The sequence below is a fragment of the Kryptolebias marmoratus genome, linkage group LG23, assembly GCF_001649575.2.
Source record: "Kryptolebias marmoratus isolate JLee-2015 linkage group LG23, ASM164957v2, whole genome shotgun sequence".
Lineage (NCBI taxonomy): Eukaryota > Metazoa > Chordata > Actinopteri > Cyprinodontiformes > Rivulidae > Kryptolebias > Kryptolebias marmoratus.
In genome coordinates this window covers 214,098-234,630 of record NC_051452.1, presented here as the reverse complement: position 1 = coordinate 234,630, position 20,533 = coordinate 214,098, and the positions used below count along the sequence as shown (strand labels likewise).

The 20,533-nt window shown below is 44.1% G+C and overlaps 2 protein-coding genes across 6 annotated transcripts in view; one reads left to right on the top strand and one right to left on the bottom strand.

Annotated features, from left to right (window-relative positions):
- The window catches only part of trak2 (trafficking protein, kinesin binding 2), a 25,339-nt gene extending 7,114 nt beyond the window's left edge, over positions 1-18,225 (top strand). Inside the window, exons 1-15 of one of the 4 annotated variants that reach the window (XM_017437625.3) lie at positions 285-1,501; positions 1,735-1,996; positions 3,373-3,449; positions 3,533-3,649; positions 4,397-4,615; positions 5,513-5,591; positions 5,705-5,835; positions 5,934-6,008; positions 12,656-12,793; positions 12,885-12,964; positions 13,055-13,195; positions 13,278-13,570; positions 14,413-14,853; positions 14,941-15,040; positions 15,802-18,225. In XM_017437625.3, coding sequence (XP_017293114.1) covers positions 3,399-3,449; positions 3,533-3,649; positions 4,397-4,615; positions 5,513-5,591; positions 5,705-5,835; positions 5,934-6,008; positions 12,656-12,793; positions 12,885-12,964; positions 13,055-13,195; positions 13,278-13,570; positions 14,413-14,853; positions 14,941-15,040; positions 15,802-16,588 — 2,652 coding nt within the window. In that variant the 5' untranslated portion in view covers positions 285-1,501; positions 1,735-1,996; positions 3,373-3,398 and the 3' untranslated portion in view covers positions 16,589-18,225. Of the gene's footprint in view, positions 1-284; positions 1,502-1,734; positions 1,997-3,372; positions 3,450-3,532; positions 3,650-4,396; positions 4,616-5,512; positions 5,592-5,704; positions 5,836-5,933; positions 6,009-12,655; positions 12,794-12,884; positions 12,965-13,054; positions 13,196-13,277; positions 13,571-14,412; positions 14,854-14,940; positions 15,041-15,801 lie in introns of those variants that run through there. The other 3 variants (XM_017437621.3, XM_017437624.3, XM_017437622.3) reach the window with 3 other exon arrangements.
- The window catches only part of trim25l (tripartite motif containing 25, like), a 10,586-nt gene continuing 8,041 nt past the window's right edge, over positions 17,989-20,533 (bottom strand). For both annotated transcript variants that reach the window (XM_017437626.3, XM_017437627.3), the window contains exons 13-16: positions 19,993-20,028; positions 19,835-19,903; positions 19,694-19,759; positions 17,989-19,611 (exon numbers count right to left, since the gene is read on the bottom strand). In XM_017437626.3, the coding sequence (XP_017293115.1) occupies positions 19,037-19,611; positions 19,694-19,759; positions 19,835-19,903; positions 19,993-20,028 (746 nt within the window). In that variant the 3' untranslated portion in view covers positions 17,989-19,036. The remainder of the gene's footprint in view (positions 19,612-19,693; positions 19,760-19,834; positions 19,904-19,992; positions 20,029-20,533) is intronic.

Sequence of the window (20,533 nt, the reverse complement as noted above, 5' to 3'; positions counted from 1 at the left end):
GTTTATGTTCCATGATTACACTGCAGGACGTGCAAAACAGCTGCAGCTGGGGAGGAAACTGGTTTGCTGAAATCTTTGTGGGCAAATGTGAAGCATTAGCGCACATTTTGGCTTCGGTCGCTGCTCCTGCACGCTCCTGGCATTCTGACGTTAACAGGAAGTGACGTCACGTGTCTTCTTCCTGAGTTATTTGGGGTTATTTTGTATTCCACGCGACACAAACCCACAAAGACGACACTAGACTGCAGAAACGGTTGCGAATCACTTTAGAAACAATAAATATTGGGTTAAAGTTGCAGGAAAGTTGCAGCGTTTTGGGCAAAGTTGCACACGTTGCGATTTCGTGGGGTTTGCTTGATTTTGCGTTAATAGTTGCGATCGCAACATCGCGACATCCCGGAGGGTCTGATTAAGGATCATCCCGTCTTCAGCCTGAGAACCAAAACTAGCTCCTAGTGATAACAGAAGATAAAGAAGTGCCTCGGTCTCATGTTAGCGAGCGCCCGGCGGAGGCTCGGCGTGCCGATTAACGAATGACCCGCGCTCCGAAAAAGAGGGGTCGTGACTCCCTAACACCGTTTCGGTCACCGGAAATGTTGGAATTCTCGAAAAAAAAAAAAGCGGCACAAGGGCAACGGCACAAACCGAAAGCGTTAGCATGTCCGTCGGTCTAATAAACCCGGCTAATCAAGCAGCTAGCATTAGCCTGTCAGCATTTATCGGAGTCCGTTGTCAGCCGTGCTCCTTCTAAACTCCAGAGTTCAACTTCTCTCCTCATCTTTTTTGGGATCCGTGTTCAGTGTGTTACACACCACACTACCAAACAGCCCTGTGACTACCGTTCACCCTTCAAACAGGCAGACTGACCGGCTACAAGACCGAAGACACCCTCGATGTTAATTACAGGACACATTAGCTTAACACGTCTACTGTTTAGGGTTCCGTTATAGTCGCCGCCGTCAGAGCGCCACGCAGGACTTCGCTAACTAGCTAACGCCGTTAGCTAGTTACGTCGGCGCAGTATTCTCAGAACAGACAGGTGGCGGTATGCTACATGACCAGTGGGAACGCGGGAAAAATAAGACGACAATCGACGTCACAAACCAAAAATGGCTGCAAAATTGAAAAGCCACGGCCGATTTCTATCCATTTATCTGTTCTTTTTCTAACTTCAACTTGTTTCAGTGACCTTCGCGGGGTCGTTCTTTCTTGAACGAACCAATCTGTCCACGTTTGTGTAACGTGTAGTCTGCAGGAGATTGTAGCGTGGAGCTGCTGCTGCTGCTGGAGGAGTTTATTGGTGCCAAAGGTCCAACCGCTCATAACACGGGAAGGTCATAGTCCCTCGAGCTCAAGAGTCGGGAGTCAGAAAGACTCGTTTTGTCGTCACTTCTCGTTTTTGACTTAATGAAGTCCAACCGACACACATGAGGAGTAAAACAACCAACCCACACCATGGATATACATTACCTTTACCACGACGCCATGCTTCGGGCCGGAGGTAAACCCATATCTGTGTATCTGTCTTCTACGAACGACTGGGTTTTTTCCACCCGCCGAGGTCGCCACCAGCCTCAGATTTACCGGTCACGTGCTTATCTGTTTACGCGGGCGGATCTGCGAGATAAACTCGTTATCCTTGTCCTTTTTATCCGCCGAGTGTCCGGCACGGCTCGGTGAAAAACAGGTGGGGGCCTCTAGGTCCAAAGCAGTCACCCGCTTCTCTTTGAACAGGTGGAGGGGGAAGCCGAGCAGCGCTGGCGATGCCCACTCAGGTCCCGAAGGCAAAACCAGACTAACGAGTAGCTCCTCAAGATCGTCAACCGAACTAACGGCTTTGTTTATCGAAGCTCCCTTTTCTTTCTCACTTTCCACGAACTGGTTGTCTCGACTTGAACTGTCCCCCCTCCCTCTTTCTTCTCTCCTCTCTCACTAGCATATCTTGCTTTGGAGCCCTCTTCTTATTCCCAGCCCGGCTCTCAGAGCCTCTCCAAAGGTATCCATCTTTCTTTCGGGGCTTCGGGTTTTTGCGTTCGCACCTGATAGCCGATGCTTGCTTTTTTTTTTTTTTTTTGCATGTAGTTGACAGCAGATGGTGGAACTTCATAATTAGGGTCAACTATCTGCTGTTACAGTAGCACCGTTTAAGGCGGGTGTCTCACCGGGCTGCGTTTTTTTTTTTTGCAAATCATGATTATCGGATAAAACAATTATCGACACATCGTGCTTATCTTTAAACGTAATCCCATGGAAAGAAACACTTGTTTATGTATTTATAAAAGTAACAAAGAGCGATCAATAACATATGTCAGCAAAAAAAGCCTAATAATAACCAGCTGCTGACCGACAATTAGCGCAGATGCTAACTTAACATTGAAAACGCCATAGGAGAGCTAACGCGATTAGCATCTAGAAATTTGTACACAAATCGAACATTTTAAAGCCGTTATTAAAGACAATCACGTTATTATAACTTTAAGTTTCACTTACAGGCTTGTATTCTTTGGGGTCAGCGAAGAAAACAACAAAAGAATCTACGGCAACTCTGCTAGGACAAACGGCGCCACTTTACTGACTCTCGTAAAGTCGTGACGTGAAAGTGCAATCAATTTTTTTTATACAATTTTTTTTATTTTTAGTCCAGCTAGGTGGCAAAATACAGCCCTAGCAATCTAGAATTTACGGACACTTTTTTGCGGAACGTTTAAGACGGGTTCAACGTTCAAACGACAAGACGGCGAGCCCCTACGAGAACTCCTGCGAACGTTTTGAGAGATTTCGGAGTCCCCTTCGCGAACGCCGACCGGTCGCTAACGCTCGCAGCCCGGTGAGATGCTACCCTTTCGTGTTCGTTTCGATTTAAAGCTACTCCCACCCCGCCTGTAGCGCGCTAGCAGGCATGCCGCCATGCTGCGGGAGTCACAATTGCTTTGTTGTAGCACTTCCTGTGCAACCAGGGTCACTTCCTGCTGGAGTATCGTAACATTTCTGTCAGAATAAATTGAAATTGATATTTGTGTAAAAAAAAAAAAAAAAAAAATAGCATTAGCTTGTTAGCCGTTAGCTCGTCAACAATATTTTGTAAAAAGAATTGTTTACAACTAAATAACTTAAAAGATCGTCATTTTTAAACGGACAATTGTTGCTACAACAGGGTCGTTTGACTTCTCGTCATCCGTAGATTCTGGGCCACTCTTGTTTAGAACTTTTTAATGTTTACGTAAACCTAGCATGCTAGGCTAGTTTGTCAGTTTGAATAAATGGTGTAGTTGTCGTTAAAGTTTTTGTGTTGGATTGTTGGATTGTACGTCACCGTGCGCTAGTTAGCGTGTTAGCACGTGCTAACATTTCCCGCCCCCCCCTTTTGATCAGTCCTGAGTGCGGATCGCGTGGAGCAGATGACCAGGACCTACAATGACGTCGACGTGGTCACGCACCTTTTGGCTGAGGTAGGCGTCGTCCCGTTGGTAGAATTTATTTGTTTTTTTATTTTTACCGTTTTTCTGATCGACTCTGTGCTCCTAACGGACAGCGGGACAGAGACCTGGAGCTCGCAGCTCGGATCGGCCAGTCGCTCCTGCAGAGGAACCACCTGCTGCAGGAACGCAACGAGGCCTTGGAGGAGCAGCTGGCCCAGGCTGTGGACCAGGTAGTTCATGTCCAACCGTCTAAAATAGGAATTATACAAAAAACGTTTTACCTAAAGCTTTTAGCTTTGTAACATGCCATTAGAGCCATTTTGGTTACACCTTGAAAGTAATGTCAGACACAGTCCCACGCAAAACAGTGCAAACAGTCAGTGCTCAGAGTATGTTTTGAGAATGACTCTCAGCTACTACCACGCCAAATTTGAGCTCAGCATCTGTAAAATTCCGTAAGTTATTGCTATTTTTGTGATCGCTAAGGTTGATTAGCTGTGGTGGCCATCTTGAACTGGATTGACTCCAAACTTTAATCAGTTTTAGATGCACATCCAATGATTACTTTCTGTAAGTTTCATCAAAATCAATTCAGTGGTTCGTGAGATATTTTGCTAACAGACAAATTGAGTTGACTCCTATAGTTATTGGCAGTCTTTAAGCGGAGAGCTCAACGATCAGTCTGTGCTTGCAGTATATGTTGGTAATGACTCTCAGCTACCATCATAGTAAATTTTAGCTCATTGTCTGTAAAATTGGCTGATTTATAGCCATTTTTGTGTTTTCTAAGTACAGTTGGCTGTGGTGGCCATTTTGAATCAGGTTGTCTTCAAAAGTTAATGAGTGATAGATGAACACGGAGTGAATATTTCCTGAGAGTTTCATCAAAATCCATTCAGTGGTTCATGAGATATTTTGCTAACAGACAACCAATTGAACACAGATGCCGGCTGTAATCCCGTCCTCTAATTTCCCAGGTCAACCAGCTCCAGCACGAGCTCGGTAAGAAGGACGAGCTGCTGCGGATGGTGGCCAGCGCCACGGAGGAGAGCGAAATGGACTCCAGCGTGTCCGCCCCCCCGCAGCACCCTCGGCTGCTGGCGGGGGGCACCGCTGCCGCCGCGCTCAGCCAGCTGGAGTCTCTGCAGAACAAGCTGCAGGAGCTGGAGGAGGAGAACCAGGCGCTGAGAACTGAGGTAGGTGGTTCTGCGGGAACCTTTTTATCCGAATTTACGACCTTAACTTCGTACGAGTCGGAACTTTGTGCTAAATGTGGAAAAACGTAAACATGTCAAACACATCCCCCTTTCTTTTAAAAGCACCGTAAGCAAGTAGGAACTTCATAAAAAAAAAAAAAAAAAAGTTCCTCTCATTCGTGAAACGCTGACGCGAGCGTTCAGAAATGGAAGCGAGTGGGAGCGGAACCGAAAGAGGCGCGGCAGAAGACTCGGCTGCTTTTTTTTTACGTGTCGCCCGATGCTTCGTTCGCGGGACGGACACTCAGAGTCTCGATTCTGTTTGCGTTCAGCGAAACACTTCAAACAAACGCACAACCGCGGCCGTTAGTTCCGAGTCCAAGAGGGGACTCGAAAAAATACCCCTCGAGGTCCGTCCGTGACCTTGAGAGCTGAACAAGTTGAAAATTAAGCGACGCACCGGCTTCCATTTTGGTGTGTGGACGTGTCTAGGCGTAAGTAAGCTCGCTGTCGAATATTGGGCTGCCATGTCAAAATCCAAGATGGCTACCGCCATGTATATATGTAAACCTTGACTTCCATTTTGGTGTGTCGATGCGTCTGAGCTTAAGTAAGGCTGTCTCTGTCGACGCTTTAGTTCTTGGAGTCAAACGATATTAACACTAAAGGACGTATATTTTTGTCCAGTCGGGAAAAACGGTCACTATTCAAGACCCTCAGCGGCGGGGGGGGACGTCGGCGCGCCGCTCATTGAGCAAGAAAGGCGCGCCGTCGCCCCAGTCCCCTGTCCCCTCTTAGGATGCAGGACGTGGCGTCAAGTTTCGATTCGTCTGACCGCAGAACAGCTTTCCGTGGGTTTCGGGACAACGTTGACACGCGGGTCTTTTCGTCCTCCAGGCATGTCAGCTGAAGAGGGACACGATGACGTACGAGGAGAAGGAGCAGCAGCTCGTGAGCGACTGCGTCAAAGAGCTGCGTGAGTCGGGCGCGCGCCAGCACCGGACAAGCTAACGGCCGGCTTCCAGGTTGAGAAATGAGTTTTAATTTGTTGTTTTTTTGTTTTTTTTTTGACGCCGCGCCGGGTTGCAGGCGAGTCCAACAGCCAGATGGTGTCCCTGTCGGACGAGCTGTCCCAAAAGAACGAGGAGCTGCTCAGACACCAGGAGGAAATCGCTCAGCTGCTCTCCCAGATAGTGGAACTGCAGCACAGGGTGAAGGAGGTGAGGCGACCCTGAGGTCTGCTACATTACATCACATCCTGTGCTATAAAAACAAAAACAAAAAACAAACAAACATCTCATGGTTTGTTTTTCTGCAGCTGGCTCTGGAGAAAGAGGAGCTCAGGGTCCACCTTCAGGCCTCCAAAGATGCTCAGAGGCAGCTCACAGCAGAGGTAGTATAGTACTCGGGGCTCGTCAAAACTAGCCCTGATTTAGTGCTGGGCTAGTTTTTATTAGCTGATGCTAATGCTCAGGGCTAGTTATTATTAAACTATGCTAATGCACAGGGCTAGTTTTTATTAGATGATGCTAATGCTCATGGCTAGTTATTATTAAACTATGCTAATGCACAGGGCTAGTTTTTATTAAACTATGCTAATGCTCATGGCTAGTTATTGTTAAACTATGCTAATGCACAGGGCTAGTTTTTATTAGATGATGCTAATGCTCATGGCTAGTTATTATTAAACTATGCTAATGCACAGGGCTAGTTTTTATTAAACTATGCTAATACTCAAGGCTGGTTATTTTTAGACTATGCTAAAGCTCAAGGCTAGTTATTATTATGCTCATGCTCAGGGCTAGTTAAAATTAGACTATGCTAATGCTCAGGGCTAGTTAAAATTAGACTATGCTAATGCTCAGGGCTAGTTATGATTAGACTATGCTAATGCTCAGGGCTAGTTATATATTAAACTATGCTAATGCTCAGGGCTAATTATTATTATTAAACTATGCTAATGCTCAGGGCTAGTTATTATTAGACTATGCTAATGCTCAGGGCTTATTATTATTATTAAACTATGCTAATGCTCCAGGCTAGTTATTATTAGACTATGCTAATGCTCAGGGCTTATTATTATTATTAGACTATTCTAATGCTCAGGACTAGTTATTATTAAACTATGCTAATGCGCAGGGCTAGTTATTATTAAACTATGCTAATGCTCATGGCTAGTTATTATTAAACTATGCTAATGCACAGGGCTAGTTTTTATTAGATGATGCTAATGCTCATGGCTAGTTATTATTAAACTATGCTAATGCACAGGGCTAGTTTTTATTAAACTATGCTAATACTCAAGGCTGGTTATTTTTAGACTATGCTAAAGCTCAAGGCTAGTTATTATTATGCTCATGCTCAGGGCTAGTTAAAATTAGACTATGCTAATGCTCAGGGCTAGTTAAAATTAGACTATGCTAATGCTCAGGGCTAGTTATGATTAGACTATGCTAATGCTCAGGGCTAGTTATATATTAAACTATGCTAATGCTCAGGGCTAATTATTATTATTAAACTATGCTAATGCTCAGGGCTAGTTATTATTAGACTATGCTAATGCTCAGGGCTTATTATTATTATTAAACTATGCTAATGCTCCAGGCTAGTTATTATTAGACTATGCTAATGCTCAGGGCTTATTATTATTATTAGACTATTCTAATGCTCAGGACTAGTTATTATTAAACTATGCTAATGCGCAGGGCTAGTTATTATTAAACTATGCTAATGCTCATGGCTAGTTATTATTAAACTATGCTAATGCACAGGGCTAGTTTTTATTAGATGATGCTAATGCTCATGGCTAGTTATTATTAAACTATGCTAATGCACAGGGCTAGTTTTTATTAAACTATGCTAATACTCAAGGCTGGTTATTTTTAGACTATGCTAAAGCTCAAGGCTAGTTATTATTATGCTCATGCTCAGGGCTAGTTAAAATTAGACTATGCTAATGCTCAGGGCTAGTTAAAATTAGACTATGCTAATGCTCAGGGCTAGTTATGATTAGACTATGCTAATGCTCAGGGCTAGTTATATATTAAACTATGCTAATGCTCAGGGCTAATTATTATTATTAAACTATGCTAATGCTCAGGGCTAGTTATTATTAGACTATGCTAATGCTCAGGGCTTATTATTATTATTAAACTATGCTAATGCTCCAGGCTAGTTATTATTAGACTATGCTAATGCTCAGGGCTTATTATTATTATTAGACTATTCTAATGCTCAGGACTAGTTATTATTAAACTATGCTAATGCGCAGGGCTAGTTATTATTAAACTATGCTAATGCTCATGGCTAGTTATTATTAAACTATGCTAATGCACAGGGCTAGTTTTTATTAGATGATGCTAATGCTCATGGCTAGTTATTATTAAACTATGCTAATGCACAGGGCTAGTTTTTATTAAACTATGCTAATACTCAAGGCTGGTTATTTTTAGACTATGCTAAAGCTCAAGGCTAGTTATTATTATGCTCATGCTCAGGGCTAGTTAAAATTAGACTATGCTAATGCTCAGGGCTAGTTAAAATTAGACTATGCTAATGCTCAGGGCTAGTTATGATTAGACTATGCTAATGCTCAGGGCTAGTTATATATTAAACTATGCTAATGCTCAGGGCTAATTATTATTATTAAACTATGCTAATGCTCAGGGCTAGTTATTATTAGACTATGCTAATGCTCAGGGCTTATTATTATTATTAAACTATGCTAATGCTCCAGGCTAGTTATTATTAGACTATGCTAATGCTCAGGGCTTATTATTATTATTAGACTATTCTAATGCTCAGGACTAGTTATTATTAAACTATGCTAATGCGCAGGGCTAGTTATTATTAAACTATGCTAATGCTCATGGCTAGTTATTATTAAACTATGCTAATGCACAGGGCTAGTTTTTATTAGATGATGCTAATGCTCATGGCTAGTTATTATTAAACTATGCTAATGCACAGGGCTAGTTTTTATTAAACTATGCTAATACTCAAGGCTGGTTATTTTTAGACTATGCTAAAGCTCAAGGCTAGTTATTATTATGCTCATGCTCAGGGCTAGTTAAAATTAGACTATGCTAATGCTCAGGGCTAGTTAAAATTAGACTATGCTAATGCTCAGGGCTAGTTATGATTAGACTATGCTAATGCTCAGGGCTAGTTATATATTAAACTATGCTAATGCTCAGGGCTAATTATTATTATTAAACTATGCTAATGCTCAGGGCTAGTTATTATTAGACTATGCTAATGCTCAGGGCTTATTATTATTATTAAACTATGCTAATGCTCCAGGCTAGTTATTATTAGACTATGCTAATGCTCAGGGCTTATTATTATTATTAGACTATTCTAATGCTCAGGACTAGTTATTATTAAACTATGCTAATGCGCAGGGCTAGTTATTATTAAACTATGCTAATGCTCATGGCTAGTTATTATTAAACTATGCTAATGCACAGGGCTAGTTTTTATTAGATGATGCTAATGCTCATGGCTAGTTATTATTAAACTATGCTAATGCACAGGGCTAGTTTTTATTAAACTATGCTAATACTCAAGGCTGGTTATTTTTAGACTATGCTAAAGCTCAAGGCTAGTTATTATTATGCTCATGCTCAGGGCTAGTTAAAATTAGACTATGCTAATGCTCAGGGCTAGTTAAAATTAGACTATGCTAATGCTCAGGGCTAGTTATGATTAGACTATGCTAATGCTCAGGGCTAGTTATATATTAAACTATGCTAATGCTCAGGGCTAATTATTATTATTAAACTATGCTAATGCTCAGGGCTAGTTATTATTAGACTATGCTAATGCTCAGGGCTTATTATTATTATTAAACTATGCTAATGCTCCAGGCTAGTTATTATTAGACTATGCTAATGCTCAGGGCTTATTATTATTATTAGACTATTCTAATGCTCAGGACTAGTTATTATTAAACTATGCTAATGCGCAGGGCTAGTTATTATTAAACTATGCTAATGCTCATGGCTAGTTATTATTAAACTATGCTAATGCACAGGGCTAGTTTTTATTAGATGATGCTAATGCTCATGGCTAGTTATTATTAAACTATGCTAATGCACAGGGCTAGTTTTTATTAAACTATGCTAATACTCAAGGCTGGTTATTTTTAGACTATGCTAAAGCTCAAGGCTAGTTATTATTATGCTCATGCTCAGGGCTAGTTAAAATTAGACTATGCTAATGCTCAGGGCTAGTTAAAATTAGACTATGCTAATGCTCAGGGCTAGTTATGATTAGACTATGCTAATGCTCAGGGCTAGTTATATATTAAACTATGCTAATGCTCAGGGCTAATTATTATTATTAAACTATGCTAATGCTCAGGGCTAGTTATTATTAGACTATGCTAATGCTCAGGGCTTATTATTATTATTAAACTATGCTAATGCTCCAGGCTAGTTATTATTAGACTATGCTAATGCTCAGGGCTTATTATTATTATTAGACTATTCTAATGCTCAGGACTAGTTATTATTAAACTATGCTAATGCGCAGGGCTAGTTATTATTAAACTATGCTAATGCTCATGGCTAGTTATTATTAAACTATGCTAATGCACAGGGCTAGTTTTTATTAGATGATGCTAATGCTCATGGCTAGTTATTATTAAACTATGCTAATGCACAGGGCTAGTTTTTATTAAACTATGCTAATACTCAAGGCTGGTTATTTTTAGACTATGCTAAAGCTCAAGGCTAGTTATTATTATGCTCATGCTCAGGGCTAGTTAAAATTAGACTATGCTAATGCTCAGGGCTAGTTAAAATTAGACTATGCTAATGCTCAGGGCTAGTTATGATTAGACTATGCTAATGCTCAGGGCTAGTTATATATTAAACTATGCTAATGCTCAGGGCTAATTATTATTATTAAACTATGCTAATGCTCAGGGCTAGTTATTATTAGACTATGCTAATGCTCAGGGCTTATTATTATTATTAAACTATGCTAATGCTCCAGGCTAGTTATTATTAGACTATGCTAATGCTCAGGGCTTATTATTATTATTAGACTATTCTAATGCTCAGGACTAGTTATTATTAAACTATGCTAATGCGCAGGGCTAGTTATTATTAAACTATGCTAATGCTCATGGCTAGTTATTATTAAACTATGCTAATGCACAGGGCTAGTTTTTATTAGATGATGCTAATGCTCATGGCTAGTTATTATTAAACTATGCTAATGCACAGGGCTAGTTTTTATTAAACTATGCTAATACTCAAGGCTGGTTATTTTTAGACTATGCTAAAGCTCAAGGCTAGTTATTATTATGCTCATGCTCAGGGCTAGTTAAAATTAGACTATGCTAATGCTCAGGGCTAGTTAAAATTAGACTATGCTAATGCTCAGGGCTAGTTATGATTAGACTATGCTAATGCTCAGGGCTAGTTATATATTAAACTATGCTAATGCTCAGGGCTAATTATTATTATTAAACTATGCTAATGCTCAGGGCTAGTTATTATTAGACTATGCTAATGCTCAGGGCTTATTATTATTATTAAACTATGCTAATGCTCCAGGCTAGTTATTATTAGACTATGCTAATGCTCAGGGCTTATTATTATTATTAGACTATTCTAATGCTCAGGACTAGTTATTATTAAACTATGCTAATGCGCAGGGCTAGTTATTATTAAACTATGCTAATGCTCATGGCTAGTTATTATTAAACTATGCTAATGCACAGGGCTAGTTTTTATTAGATGATGCTAATGCTCATGGCTAGTTATTATTAAACTATGCTAATGCACAGGGCTAGTTTTTATTAAACTATGCTAATACTCAAGGCTGGTTATTTTTAGACTATGCTAAAGCTCAAGGCTAGTTATTATTATGCTCATGCTCAGGGCTAGTTAAAATTAGACTATGCTAATGCTCAGGGCTAGTTAAAATTAGACTATGCTAATGCTCAGGGCTAGTTATGATTAGACTATGCTAATGCTCAGGGCTAGTTATATATTAAACTATGCTAATGCTCAGGGCTAATTATTATTATTAAACTATGCTAATGCTCAGGGCTAGTTATTATTAGACTATGCTAATGCTCAGGGCTTATTATTATTATTAAACTATGCTAATGCTCCAGGCTAGTTATTATTAGACTATGCTAATGCTCAGGGCTTATTATTATTATTAGACTATTCTAATGCTCAGGACTAGTTATTATTAAACTATGCTAATGCGCAGGGCTAGTTATTATTAAACTATGCTAATGCTCATGGCTAGTTATTATTAAACTATGCTAATGCACAGGGCTAGTTTTTATTAGATGATGCTAATGCTCATGGCTAGTTATTATTAAACTATGCTAATGCACAGGGCTAGTTTTTATTAAACTATGCTAATACTCAAGGCTGGTTATTTTTAGACTATGCTAAAGCTCAAGGCTAGTTATTATTATGCTCATGCTCAGGGCTAGTTAAAATTAGACTATGCTAATGCTCAGGGCTAGTTAAAATTAGACTATGCTAATGCTCAGGGCTAGTTAAAATTAGACTATGCTAATGCTCAGGGCTAGTTATGATTAGACTATGCTAATGCTCAGGGCTAGTTATATATTAAACTATGCTAATGCTCAGGGCTAATTATTATTATTAAACTATGCTAATGCTCAGGGCTAGTTATTATTAAACTACGCTAATGCCCAGGACTAGTAACTGTTATGAAACACTGATAATGCCTTTTAAAGGACAATATTATTGTTTTCATGTTTTTATTTATAATCTTTTCACAGCTCCAATGCATTAAAAATAGTTCCGTCACTTTTAAAAGTTACAGGTTTTTACATGTCAGCGCTGAACACCTTTCCTTTAAATTTCGGTAGATTTTGCTGCGCAAGCTTATTTTATCCGCCTTCATTTTGTTGTTTGTGGCATTTTATTGCACGTATGGCCTTTTATGTTGGATTTTAAACTTTGCACTTTGGTCAATGAGGCTTGTTTTTAAACTGCGAATGATTGATTTTTATTGTTTTTATTCCTGCGTCTGCTGCAGCTGAACGAGCTGGCAGAGAGGAACGCCGAGTGCGTAGAAATGCTCCACGAGTTACAGGAGGAGATCCGAGAACTTCGCAGTAAAAGCACGCCGTCCTTGGGGATGCGGCGGCACTTCCCCTACGGCCTTTACCCCATGGTGAGCGAACAGCGTCATCTCAGCCCGAGAGCCGATCGAAACGAGATAAAACATAAAGCTAAACGTGGCAGCTTTCCCTGTGTACGTCCAGGACTCCTTGGCGGCAGAGATCGAGGGCACCATGAGGAGAGAGCTGAGTGTTGAGGAGGAGACGGCCTTTGAGGACCAGAGGTCGGGGACCCACATCAGAGGCAGCCATTATTCGACCGGGATGCACTTCCTGTTCTCTCTCTCTGATCTGTTACTTCCTTCTTTTGGCAGACTTTCCCAGAAGCGAATCTTCCAAACCGTTCGCTCAGTCAACGCCTCGGCGTCGCGCGGTCCTTCGGCCACGCCTCCCATCCCCGGCTCTGGACAGAGCTCTCTAGTGATGACGGCGCAGCCGTTCCAGTCCGCTCAGGGGTACGAGTATCAGCTCTTTGCGTTCCGTTCAACTTCCCGTCAGGGAAAGCAATCAAGTCGCAACGCTCGCCTTTGCTTACAGGGAGGGGCCGCGACCGGGCTGGCCGGGATCGCCGGGAGGCAACGACCTCACCGAAGCGCTCCACCGCCTGTCGCTGCGGCGGCAGAACGTCCTGTCAGAGCGCCAGTTCTTCCAGGCGGAGCGTGAGAAGAAGCTGCAGGCCCTGGAGGCAGGCGGCGAAGATGGCGGCGGCGGCGGGTCCCCCACGGGCAGCGTGCTGTCCTCGTTCTCCAACCTGTCAGATCTGTCGGTCAGCTCCACTGTTTTCAAGACCTTCCTGCCTGAGAAGCTTCAAATCGTCAAACCCATGGAAGGTAAACGTTCAGCTGGCGGCTGGAAACCAATCCTTAACGGAGTTTTATCCTGACCAGACTGACGAGCTAACGGCTAATCTGAGCCTAGCTAAGACCAAAATGGATCTCTGCCATTTTAAAACAACTCTAATCTCAAATATTTCATAGTGATTCACGTGTACGCAACTTGAAAACCCTTGAAATTAATGTTATTTTTGTTTTGTTTTACACACTTATTCTAACAGAAATATGATAATATTCCTAATGGAGGCGCTACAGCTAGCTCCCGCTATTTGCACAAAACTCCCTGTAAACTAACCGTGTGCTACACAATTACCAGCAATGTTTATAAAATAGTGTTTACTTAAACTATTATTTATTATTATTTGAGTTTAGGAGCTTTAAAATCCACTTTGGGCTCGGCTCCGTTTGAGCTAGCTGTTAGCTCGTCAATTCAGTGTCTAATTGTCCAAATTGAGATCAATTTCGGTGGCTATCTACAACAGATATTAATTGTTTATTAACCTTTTACGCATTAACATGAAAATAATTTGTAAAAGTTGTCAACGTTTGAACCGGTTCAAGATTAGCATTTAAGCTAACGGCAAAAATGCAGTTTGGCGAATCGAGGAAACGCTGTTAGCGAATGTTTAATGTGTATTCTACTTCTAAAACTGTTGTAATTACTACAAATATTACTTTAATTAAATATTACTTTAAAAAAAATTTAAAACTGTTTTGTTTTTTTTTATTCAGTGTTAAAGAAGTCACATGTTAGCATGCTAATGTTAGCTTAGTCGGCAGCTCTTGGCTGATAAATGTTAGTTTTTAAATTTTTTTTCTTATTTCTTCACATTTTTTAGGGTCGCTGACGCTCCACCACTGGCAGCAGCTCGCCAAACCTCACCTAGCAACCATCCTGGACCTGCACCCTGGGGTCGTGACTAAGGGTTTCCGTCCGCTGGCTCAGGACGCGCCGCACCGCCTCTCGGACATGGAGGAGGACGAGGAGGGCGACGAGCGCACGGGGACGGCCCTCCTCGAGAAAGGAGCGGCGGAGCGGTGCAAGGACGAGGGCGAGGAGGAGGAGGAAGGCGGGATCACCTTCAACGTGCGCTGCTCGTCCACGCCGGAGGACAGGAGGGACAGGCGGCGTCCCACGGGGACGCCCGCCACTTCCTCCGCCGTCCGCTCAGACCTCCGTTCGACGCCCCGTCCTGTGGCAGAGGACGCCGTTCCAGGAGCTCCGGCGGCAGCCGCTCAAACACAAAGTCAAATTCCGACATCTGCCGCATCCTCCTGTGGTACCGTATCCCTTCACCTTCCAGCTTAACGTTCCGTATCCTTTCTCACACTGATAACGTTTCTCATGGCCGTCGTTCTGTGTTCAGTCCAAAACCCAGGGAAGTGTCAGAGCGCCACCTTCTCCACCTACACCTTCACAACCTGCCGCATTCTGCACCCTACGGACACCACGCAGGTCACCCCGAGGTAAATCAGGAAAACGCTTGATGTGGTTCAAACCTTCTGCTTTAGGGCTCTGATTAAAAAGCTCCATGGAGAGTTCAGATACATCAACATACAGGTAAATATCTACCTTTTTAGAGTTGGAACACCTCAACTGTTCGGGTTAAGATTTAGGTTATGCCGGAGCAAATATCTGTCTTTTTTGTGTCGGTAGTCGGGAGCAGCAATCCAAGCGAAATGTCCATGTTCTTATAGCCTTAGGCGGGGTCATCTTTTCCATAATTTGAATTTCTTCTACAGTCTGTACCATTGTTTCATAATAGTCGGGTCTTTTTCCCTCCCATTTCCTTGTAATACCCTTTTTACCAGCTACTAATAGGATTTTAACCAAATATCCGTCCCTTTTTTGTACATTTTCTTTGGATAAATTGCACAGGTATAGTGTTGTACAGGTCATAGGAATCTTGTAACCAAGTATTTTTGGTAGCAAATTATTTAACATCTTCCAAAATTGCGTTATTTTATCACATGTCCAAAAGATCTGTGCAGTCTCACCAACAGGGTACACTTTTATTTAACTGTTTACTTTTGACCTTGGATGGAATAAAAAAAAAAAACTATTCGATTCTCTCCAGATCCTTGCGGACCCTCCAGATGTTTAGCCAGCCTTCATCTGGGATTTTTACGTTAAATTCCAATTCCCATTTTTCTTCTATGCATTTTGTGGAAGATCGTCAAATGTCTTTCTAATTCCCGAAACCATCGTTTCCCTTCTTGTTTTCCAGTTCTCTGTCGTCCCTTTTGGCCAACACTCCCAGCTCCATGAGAACCGGTCCCAGTACCCCCGTGACTCCCTGCAGACTGAGTTTGGGCGACTGCTTCCCGCCCCGACGTCCCCCCGCGCCCCCCGGCGGTCTGGCCAAGCTGGTTCTGGAAAGGGGCATTTCTGCACAAGTCTCCACCGACGCCCCGCCGCGTTCCGCTGGAGCCGCCCCGCGGCAGCCCCCATTGCGCCTCCTGCCGAGCACGCCTCCCAACTCCCCGTCCCGCTCCCCGGTTCCGTCCCCAGTGCCTACGGAGTCCCGGCAACACCCGGCCGACAACTTCCTCGCCTCGAGGCCCGCGGAGCTTTTCCTCCAAGACGTTTACGGCCTGAACCTGGGCCGGGCCCCGCACCCCGACCTCCCGAGCCCCTCCCAGGAGACCGCGGCCTTCGCCTCGTCCCCTAAGCCCGGACGCTCCAAGCCCGACCCGGCCGGCGTCGGCCTGGTGGAGAGACTGCAACGGCTGGGCTTCGCCAAGGTGCTGCACGGATCGGAGGGCGACACGCCGCTGCCGCGTCAGGACTCCGCCACTTTGGTGTCCGCAGGCGGAGGGAGCCTGATGGACGGCCTGAGGCGCAACCAGAGCCTCCCGGCTATGATCGGCGCCCGGGCGGGGAGCCGGTCGGCAGGCAACCCTCCTCATCCCACCTCCCTGGCTATACCGCCGCCACCGTGGGGGAACCTTAAAGAACGACGCCGGCATCTTGCCTCCACCTCCAACCCCCCAAGAAGTTTAACGAAACACTGAGTGGATCGGATCAGGAACTTCTTCCTCAGACCTCCACCGGTCTTGTCCTTTTCTGCCTTTGAGGGGGAATCAGTCCGCAGAGCAACCCTTCCTTTATATGACCTAATTTAAAGCACAATTAAATTGTTTTTGACGAATCCTAAAAGGTATCTAAACGTGTCCGCCATGATGATCCTTAGCAAGACTCTGACTCTGGATCCTCGGGTCCGACTTTCAGCGGGGAAGGAGGACAACGAGCAAGTATCGGAAGGTTTGTGGACGTCGACGAGAAGAGCGAGGACGGTTTGGGGGAACGGGAGGGAAATCACGGCCTCGGCACGTTCGAAGGCAAAAGGAAGGGGAGCATCCAGGGTCTTGCCATTCCAAGGGCTTGTTCTGTAACGTTCCGGAAAAGCTTTAGTCTGTAATTGTACAGTTATCATGCCAGCCAATAACAGAGGTTTAAAGAAATCTGCTTCCTCGAACACGTCAGCTAGGAAGCGATTCAATTTGCCAGATCTTGAATAGCCTACTGCCAACCGAGTCTTGTATTTCATGCCTCTGAGCACGTCAGTGTTAGCATTTATGTTTTCGTTAACAGAAGTGGCTTTACAGCGGTCCATTGTTGCACGACTGTCCGGTTGCCATCCGTGTGCTGCGGGGCGAAGTGTCTGCATGAAGAACAAACCTCGCCTGTAGGTTCCAGCATGCATCTGTTGGCCGGGACGTGAGGTTGGGTGCCGGGCTGAAGGTGAGGTCAGAACCAAATACTTGTTTTGTATAGTTTTGACGGTATGAGGCCTTAAGTGAAGGCTTGCACTGGTCACATTTGAGTTCTCGCTAAGCCATCTTTTCGGTTTTTGCTTCTTTCTTGCACTCATCGGGATCGCCGCATCGTCTTCTCGGAAGAAAATGGCGTCACTCGTCAAGCCATTATGCAAGTCTGAGCGGTTCGGGTTCAGCTCAGAAGGGATCCCCTAAATTAATGTCGTAAATCGCGTCTAGATTCTTGTTTTTTTCATTTTAAATTGTGTCATGGGATAAAAACAGGGATGTATGCAGTACAAACATTGGCCACCAGATGGGGGTGTTTGAACATCTACATACTATTTCAAACCCAAATACAAAAAAACTAATATTTTACTTGATGTGTGTGAACCCTCAACGTTCAGTGCTTCTGCTCCTAACTAACCTAAACCCTCAGTAACGGCACTTTACTATTATTTTACAGATTACTGTTTGAGGTTTATAACATTAACGAGAACATTCTGCATATTTATGTGTGTCTGTTGTAGCAACATAAGCTAACATTTTAATGTACGTTTGGATTTTGAGTCTTTCACTCAAAGGGAATCCATTATTAGAGTCAAATGTTTTATTTTTGACAAGACAAAGCACACGTTTAAAGAATACGGTAACGCTGCAGGATTAAAAGTATTTAAAATGTAGAGGAGAGGGAAGGCAGTCGTGTTTTTTTTTTGTTTTTTTGGGGTTAGCTGTAGTTGTCATATCCCTGTGAAGCCAGCTTAAAATTTAAAATGTCCATGACGTCTTTGTGCGTCCCCAGCTATGATCAGGATCCTCTCATTGCAGTTATTCAAATGCCTCCTTTGTTTTTTGTTTGTTTTAAATTTAAAACAATAAAAACAATGAACGTCTCCGGTGTTTATGACTGATTTGACGGAAGACGTACAGAAAGGTTTGAAAGAATATGGCAGAGGGACAAAGGACAGAGGTAAGTCACTCCTGATTCCAACCTGGGTATTAAACCCACCTGTCCACAAAACCTCTGCACCACCGTGGAAAAGACTTGGAAAAGCTGTTAGACTTCAGGGACAAGATGGATCTGCACAAGGCTGGAATGGTCGACAAGTTCCTGAACAGGAAGCTTGGTGACGAACAACCATAAGGCGTCCTCTGTTTGGATTTCCACGCAGGATCTTGACTCGTAAATGTGCGAGAAGAGCTCGGCAATGGTCCGGTAGCACGCTACGCTTGTAATGGAGTCAAACTCCTGCACCGTTCGCCAGTTGCCCCTGCTCAAAAAAAAAGGTTTGCCATCGAACGTCTAAATGGTTCATAGAAGGCTTTGGAGAAAGTTCCTTGGCATCGGTTTGACCCAGATGTTTCGGAGGAAGAGAAATGTTGAACGCCATCCGTACAGTCCAGCACGGAGGTGGAAACATAATGGTTTGGGACGGTGGTTTTTGGCCGAGGATACGGACGCCGCCAATGGACAGGTCAGTGTGCCGTTAAAATGGTGGACAAGAACTAAATATGGATTGTGGATGGGTCCTCCAGCGTGACAGTGACAGGAAGCATACCATATAAGGCAACAGGAGTACTAAGTCATGTTTGCTTGGGATCAAACACTTATTCCACTCGATGACATTCGAGTCATCGAATGTTTAAATAACAGGAATGTTTCCTTAACGAGCGAGTTCATCCGCCAGTTACCGCGGCGCAGCCTCACATGGGACAGATCTTGATGCTGTCGGAGCTGGACGAGAACTGCCCGAGGGCGAAGTCCAAACCCACCCCGACGCCGCTCCCCACGCCGAAGACGGCGTAAAGCGGCTGCGTGAAGTTGGCCCGGAAGCTCTGGAGGTGCGTCATGTTGTCCGCCACGCTGTAGAACGCCAGCGTGCCCGCCGACAGGTCCAGGTAGACACCCAGGCGCGGCGAGTAGGTGACTGGTATGTCCCGCTTCTGGTTGGCGTGCATGGCCAGGCAGCAGGTGTCCGACAGCTCCAGGGTCCAGGACTGGGCGTTGTAACCGAGGCCCGACCTGGCGTCCGAGCCCTTCCGGCTCAGCGCCCCGTAGGCCACGCCGATGGAGGAGCCCCGCCCGCGCCACTCCACCTCCCAGTAGGAGCGCTGGGTGTACAGCGGGCTCTGGCACATCACCTGCGTCCAGCCGTCGAAACGCTGGGGACAGTCCGGGTAAGGCTGCGCCGCCGCCTGCAGGGTGGCTTTAGTGTCACCTTCGGAGAGTACCAGCCGTCTGTGGGCGGTGTCGGGATCAAGGATCAAGCTCACGGAATCTAGCAAAACAAATTAAAGAACAATTACGTTTAAATGCTCGTCAAAACTGAATATTTTGGACAATTGGACAACGAGACTCACACTGTAGAAACTCCTCTCTGGTCCTCGGTTCTGGGGCCTGGATGCTGTCGATGCTGATCTCTCGTACTGGGAAAAGCAAACGGCAAGTCAGTTTCGCGTCAGCTGCGCTCGTCTCGGCGGCGAGCTGAGGCCGTGACTCACGTGCTGGGAAGGCGGGAGACTGAACCGCCGTGTCCGGGACGGGGGTGTCCAAGAAGAGGCTGGGGTTAACTGATCAACGAGACGTCCTCGTTAGACACATGACAGGGAAAGGATGGGACTGTACCGAGAAACACTGATGTAGAAAACAAACATCTTACTCTCTGTTGGGCCTTCAGACACAGCAGCCATCCCCCCTGTTGAATTCAAGAAGAGATCCTTTGGTTAATTGGAGCTACGGCATTTATGGCTCCATAAGAAGTCACAATATCGGCTTTCATTGATGTACTTGCGTGACCAGATTTTGTTCTCCTAGTAGCTCCGCCCCTTCTCATAAGGTCCGGGCCGAACTGTTTTTCACAGGAGTTTGCGCCAAGCGTCGTGTGATTGGTCAGAACTCGTGGGCGTGTTTACGCGACAAAGCCAGTGAGCTTTGATCAGTCCCTCCAGGATTTTGCGGGGCATTTTCTTTTTTTTTAAAATTAAAATCAATAAAAAGCCATAACTTTTAATATATAAACCAAAAATACTTCCTAGTTTTGTAAGATAATTCCCAACAAAAGGTGCTTTATTTGAGAACTTTGATAGCTTCTAAACTGACATTCATGAGCATTTCTGGATTGTCCCTGGTCTGCAGCTCTCCTCACATGTTTTGCAGACACAAAGTGTTTGTCGATGCGTTTATGTTCCATGATTACACTG